Source organism: Ricinus communis, chromosome 8 (assembly GCF_019578655.1).
Source record: "Ricinus communis isolate WT05 ecotype wild-type chromosome 8, ASM1957865v1, whole genome shotgun sequence".
NCBI classification, from domain to species: domain Eukaryota; kingdom Viridiplantae; phylum Streptophyta; class Magnoliopsida; order Malpighiales; family Euphorbiaceae; genus Ricinus; species Ricinus communis.
The window spans coordinates 6366844-6373050 of NC_063263.1; the positions used below are offsets into that span (position 1 = coordinate 6366844).

The window sequence follows — 6207 nt, forward strand, 5'->3', positions numbered from 1 at the left end:
TTATATGTTAAGAGTTAGATGGCTCGCATCAAGGGAAGATAAAAGAAGATTTATTTGAGTTAGAACTATTTAATTGTGCAACAAATGTGGCAAACAGTTTAATTTAAGAATACTATTCTGATCAATAGATTGCAAATAAACTTTTAGCCAGTAGTCATGCATTGTATATAAAAAAGAAAAGATAATAATATAAATGGTTACTGAATTTTATATTTAATTTATTTTAATTATAGAATTTTAATTTATTTTATTTCAGTTATCCAATTATATTTTTATTTCAATTAATTATTTTGTAAATAAGAGATTGATACATGGCAGAAACAATCAATAAAAAAAATAATTAAAAAAATATAACATGTCAATTTTTTATTAATAAAATGACTAAAAGCACTAAAACTAGAGTTAAATAATTAAAATGAAACAAACCAAAATTTTATGACCAAAATAAAGTTAAATGTAAACAATTTACATTATCATCTCTAATAAAGAAAAAGCAAGATTTTGGAGATAAAGTGGGGAATGGCAAGAAGGCTCTTTGCTTTCTTTATTTCTTATCATCTAATCCTCATCATCTCAACAATTTCCAGAGCACAACTTGTGCAGCCGGATAAACATGTTTCCCTCTTCATCTTTGGCGATTCATTTTTGGATGCTGGAAACAACAATTACATTAAAACAAGAACTATCGACCAAGCAAACTACCGGCCTTATGGAGAGACATACTTCAACTTCCCTACAGGACGTTTCTCCGACAGCCGTTTGATATCGGACTTTATCGGTGAGATATGCACACAACTCTTAGTTGTGGTGTTGTTTTACAAATCCCACTTCTTGCTTATTAATTTGGCTTAAGTCAATAATATTATCTTGCAATTGTTTAACATTAGACATTATTCATTTTAGTAGCTGAGTATGCAAATCTTCCATTAGTTCCACCTTTTCTACAGCCTAGCCTTGATCAATACTTTTTTGGAGCGATTTTGCATCGGATGGGGCAGGTGCTCTGGTTGAAACTTACAAAGGATATGTAAGTATACTGTTAAATATGCTGGACTCTTCTTTAATAGTGAGGGGTATTTAGCTTAGCTTTCTCTAAATAATACATGATTATCTTCTAACACTTACCATTTGGGAAATTAAGAAAAAATCATTAGCCCAAAGCTTATATGCTTACTTAATATTTGCTCATTTATAAGTTCTATTATATAATATATATATATATATTTTTTCTATTATCTAATGATAAGTCTTAAAATCCATGCCGAAAAAATAAATAAAATAGAAAGAATAACATGACTAGACTTCCAAAGGAAATGGAAAATCTCATTTAGCACTTGGAGGGATCGTTGGCATTAAATAGTCACATTAAAATTATGTTTTTGTAGGAGATTTTTTTCTTTATATTTTAAAGAAAAGTATAATAAAAAATACATGGGATGTCTCTAGTCCGAATTGATTAGAATTTCTAATTACACCATTAGTGATAAATATTATTTTAAAAGTTTTAACATAAATATGGAAATAAAATTTGTAATCTAAGTTTTCTTTTTTCTCAATTTGTCAGGAAATTTACAAGACTGCAGGTCAAAAGTCGGCGTTCATTAATTTACCACCATTAGGATGCCTTCCTTCCATGAGATTAATGAGAGCAAAAGATGATGGGTAGATGTTTCTAAGAAGCTTCTTTGCTAATATCATTACATAACCAAGCTCTCTCTAACCTCCTTTTTTGAAATGGCAACGCGATAGTATGGATTTAAATATGCACTGTTTGATTTGGTATGTTAATACAATCTGGTATTTCGAACTCTTCTTTTCATTGATGTAGGTAATATTTGGACTGTGGCCCTTATATCTCACCATTTTTTAGTTGACCTAGCCCATGGAGATAATCTTTGAAAGATTTAATCTTTTTGATACTTTAAAAATTGATAAATTATCAATTAAATTTTGAGTTTTATAATTTTTAATAGTTTTATTCAACTATTAAAAATTTGAAAATAGTTTTTAATTTATTTTTTATAAAATATTTTTTACAATTTTTGAAATTGCACTCCTAAGCTAATTGTGTTTATTAAAAAAAAGATTATATCAATAAAAAGCTTGCTGCAATAAATGCAAGATGTATGAAACTATATATATATATATATATATATATATGAAAGGCTCTGGCTAAATACATCTATCTGCACCTCAACTTGCACAAGAAAACCTAATACCTCCTTGAACTTTTGAAGAAACTTTTCAACCACCTAAACTTATATGTTTGACTATTTTTAAGTTAAGACACAAGCGGCCTCTTGCCATGGGGGTCTTGTCACAATACTGCATGCTCGTACTTGAGATAACGAGTGTCTAGGAGCGATATCCGTGCTGTAACAGGCAATCCCATCCTTCCATGATAGGAAAGAACAAGTCGCACAGCTCCAAGATGGAGATGAGAGTAGCCTTGTTTCCGCCATTGTTCTATGAAAGAGGTGGAAATTTCTAAAGTAACATACTGCTCTTGAGAAGTAGCAGTAAGTGAACACTGAGAAAGTGAGGAAGATTGAACATATTCTTTTATGGTGAGGGGTTTTTTGTGGATGATTTAGTTAAAGGGTGTTTCTGACAAAGTTCTGTTTCTTGAATATGTTGTAAGAGTTGATGATAGGTACCAAAGTATCTTCTATCTGTACATTATCAGGGATATGGGAGATCTCAACAAGATGGTCTATCTTGTTAGATATGGTTTTCTTACAAGAGGGAGATAATTGAAGAGTAGAAGTATGCGAGGTAATTTCTGTAGATATGGTGTTTAGGGTTTCTCTTCTTCTATCACCAAGGCTCTGATACCAAAAGGGAGCCGAGAGCTGTTCATGGCAGAATCCTCATGCTGTAAACTCAAAGCATGGATAGATCCTCAAGTTAAGACACAAGCGGCCTCTTGCCATGGGGGTCTTTCTATTCTTTTGGATCTTTAGATAGCTGAGTTAGCTCTTTTGGATTACACCAAAAATAGATCGTAGCAACTATTAGAACATTGCCATTGGATCAAGAGAAGAGAAAAGAGGAAGTTAGAAAGCCATGAGAAAGTAAGAGAGTATAGAAGAGAGGGAAGCTTACTTAGAGAAACTTGCTTGCCCTTTTATTACCAAAGACTTCTCCTTATATAGAGTGGAGAGTCGGTACAATCATCCAAAAGTTAGTGGATATCCCACTAATACTTACAAACAAAAGTTAGTGGATATTCCACTAAGGCTAACAATAATACACCACAACTATAGCGACCTATGGCGGCCCACCACTATCACCAATAATACACTCCACTTACTGAGTGGATAATAATTCATAATAAAGACAAACACAATAATACAGAAGAGTGGCCGACAGTTGCATGTGATCAGAAGACGTCATCATATGAGTCATCATCCATTGGCTGGGAGTCTTGCATGAGAGCTTCTTGCTGTGCCCTGGTTAAGGTAGGGTCATCCAGTGGAGTTGGAAGATCAGAGGAACATAAATGTTCAATGGATTGTCCAGTTGATTGATGTCCATTGAAAGTGCAGACTAATGATCGCAATAGTTGGGGCTCAGGCAAGGTCTTCTGGTTGGATTCAAGAATCTTTGGGAAGGAAGAGTTGTCCATCCGAACTAGGAAGTGCTGTCCAATCAGGAAGAATTCAAACTTTTTTATCCCATATTTGACCGCCAAAATTTCTTTGTAGGTCGTGTGATAATGTTTTTCTGAAGAGAAAAACTGACCCGATGCATATCCATATAATTGTTCCTTATCGTGGAGTTTTTCTAGGAGGATGGCCCCCCATGCATAGTCAGATGCATCTGTTTGGAGAATAAGTTCTCCTGTTGACGGGATTGTAAGAGGTGGCGGATTGTGAGCCAGCTCTTTTAATTTTTTGACAGCTGTTGTTTGTTCCGCTCCCCATGAAGGAGGGTTCTTCTTGAGCATCTTTGAGAGGTGGCACGTGTAACTAGACAGGTGTGGAATGGCCTCTCGAACATAGTTCAGGATTCCAGGGAACTGTTGAATTTGTTTTACTGATAAATTCCCTTATGGAAAATTATCAAGTTCCTTTGTCAAGTGGGGACCATATGCGTACTGGCCATTCTTGAAATGCATTCCGAGAAATTCAATTTCTCGTTGGCCAATAGTGCTCTTCTTTTCTGACAGCATAATGCCATTTTTCTGGATGATGGCAAGGAACTATTGTAACAGTTGGTGATGGTCCTCTGCTGTTTCTGAGAATAGAAGGATGTCGTCGATGTAGATCAAAGAAGAGTAAAGGATAGGCCCAAAAATCTCAATCATTGTCTTCTGGAATTGAGATGGGGCCGTCTTGAGCCCAAAGGGCATAACAGTCCACTGGTATTGGGCATTAGGGATACAAAATGCAGTCTTGTATCTCTCTGTGGGCTGGATACCGAGTTGCCAAAAGCCCGCCTTTAGGTCAAATTTGGAATAGTATTGGGCCTTTTGGATGTGGACCTTGAGATTTGAGATTCGAGGGAGAGGAAATTTGTTGTCTTGAAGGAAATGGTTTAAGGGCTTGTAGTCTATGACAAGCCTCTTCTTTCCTCGGATCCTTTCAGACCTTTTTTCCACATAAAAGGCTTAGCAAGCCCATTGTGAAGTAGTGGGTTCAATTAGACCTTGTTGTAACAGTTTCAGGCATTCTGATCGGGCAAGGGCTAGGTCTGTGGGAGACATTCCCATGTGTGTGGCTTTAGTAGGGTTAATGTCTTCATTAAGTTTGAAGGAGAGGCTGATATAGAATTGTGGATTTTTCCACAGAGGAAGAGGATGTTGAAAATGTGAATGAGATTCCGGACAGAACTGAAGGAATTTTTCTGTGTATGGAAGGAATGGTGGAATAGTATCCGTCACAGAAAACAGATTTGAAGTTTCAGTGTATGGCCGAAACTGTCTCTTGAACTTTATGCCAGTTGGAAGGATTTGGAGCTTTTGAGCTTGGTGATAAACATCAAATCCTATCAGGATATCCTTGTTTGGAAGATCTGAACCAATGATGTGCGTCCATACAACGCAATTAGGAAAAAACTGTATTTCGATCTTCTGTCTTGTGATCAGAGTGGTTTTGAAGGTTTGACCATTAGCTGCCCTGAAGAACTGATCATGGGGCTTCCAATACTCTGATGGGAGAACCATTGAGTTCATCATGCTTCTTTGTGCTCCAGTGTCAAAGAAAGCTATTACTGGTACAGGCTTGGAGTATTTTGAGGGTAGTATCTGTATGGGAATATATGGGACTGGAGGAGGTTTTGTAGTAAATTGAAAAGTTTCAGGAGGTGGAGAAGAAACAAAGAAAGAAGACAGTAGGGTTGGAGAGAGAGGACATTGTATTACATCTTCCAGAATATTCTCCTGGCTTTCTTCATGCAGACCAATCATCAAGATTGGTATTTCACTATCGTCTGAGTCTGAAAAAGATTCTTGTGAGGACTCTGTGGAGTCTGAAAATTCCATTTCTAACCCAAATAAGCTTTATGGGGTAAGATCTTCTTGCTCTGAAAGTAGGGATTCTATCTCTTCTTCAAAAGAGTCTGCAAGAGATAAAGACATGCTGACTTGTTGAATCATCTTTGCTGATTTTTCTGAATTCCTAGGACAATTTTTTGCATAGTGTCCTTCCTTTGCAGATGAAACATCTGTCAGACTTGTACCCCTAGTTCCGTTTTTTACGGAAGTATTTGAATCTCTTTGGGTTCTTTTTTCTGAACTTCTTGTTGCTGCGCGTGTATTCATGGAAATGATGTCCAGATTTCTTCTTATGGGTTGTACAGACGCAGTTGGCGGCTTTGCACTTAATCTTGAGGTGGTTCTTGTTGCAAGCCTTTTGGACTATCAAGTCCCTTTGAGATAACCTTTTGAATAACTCTTGTTGATCACACAGTCTCTTAATGGAAGAGAGTGTGAATTGCCAGATTTCGCCAAGTGTAATAGAGGTGACTGGTCTCTTTGTAGCCGCAATCATATTGTTAACCTCAGGTTGTATTTCATCTGGCAGAGAGGTGATGAAGGTATACTTTAGTGTATCGTCACCATCATGTCCTCCAATGACATAGTAGAGCTTGGACATAGCCGAATAATGCTTTTCCAGATCCTTCATTTTTAATGAACAGCATTTTCGATCAAAGAACTCTTGTTTCTGTTGTCTTATGACAAGGTCATAACTTCCAAGGAACTGG

General features: G+C 36.3%; 2 protein-coding genes across 4 annotated transcripts; one reads left to right on the forward strand and one right to left on the reverse strand.

Moving 5' to 3' along the window:
- The first annotated feature begins 392 nt into the window (after window positions 1-392).
- Window positions 393-1852, forward strand: LOC8270722 (GDSL esterase/lipase 5). 3 transcript variants are annotated; one of them, XM_048378040.1, is made up of 3 exons: window positions 393-778; window positions 904-1027; window positions 1565-1852. In XM_048378040.1, exons 1-3 carry the CDS (start codon window positions 520-522, stop codon window positions 1617-1619), a joined length of 438 nt encoding a protein of 145 aa, XP_048233997.1. In that variant the 5' UTR covers window positions 393-519; the 3' UTR covers window positions 1620-1852. The 3 variants fall into 3 exon arrangements, with proteins under 3 accessions (XP_048233997.1, XP_002533239.2, XP_048233998.1); XM_002533193.4 differs by having other exon boundaries at window positions 907-1027; XM_048378041.1 differs by having other exon boundaries at window positions 399-778; window positions 931-1027.
- Window positions 1853-4204: 2352 nt separating this feature from the next.
- On the reverse strand, window positions 4205-5485 carry LOC125370904. Its single transcript, XM_048378340.1, has 2 exons — window positions 4662-5485; window positions 4205-4592 (listed from the first exon to the last, which is right to left on the reverse strand). Exons 1-2 carry the CDS (start codon window positions 5483-5485, stop codon window positions 4205-4207), a joined length of 1212 nt encoding a protein of 403 aa, XP_048234297.1.
- Window positions 5486-6207: the final 722 nt, after the last annotated feature.

Bases quoted from the DNA above. Each gene is read 5' to 3' on its own strand.
- LOC125370904 (XM_048378340.1), bottom strand. From the start codon at position 5,485: ATGGAATTTTCAGACTCCACAGAGTCCTCACAAGAATCTTTTTCAGAC. The intron at 4,593-4,661 runs GTTACAACAAGG...TGTGGAAAAAAG, and splicing joins CGATCAGAATGCCTGAAACT to GTCTGAAAGGATCCGAGGAA.
- LOC8270722 (XM_048378040.1), top strand. From the start codon at position 520: ATGGCAAGAAGGCTCTTTGCTTTCTTTATTTCTTATCATCTAATCCTC. The intron at 779-903 runs GTGAGATATGCA...TATTCATTTTAG, and splicing joins TTTGATATCGGACTTTATCG to TAGCTGAGTATGCAAATCTT. The intron at 1,028-1,564 runs GTAAGTATACTG...TCAATTTGTCAG, and splicing joins TTGAAACTTACAAAGGATAT to GAAATTTACAAGACTGCAGG.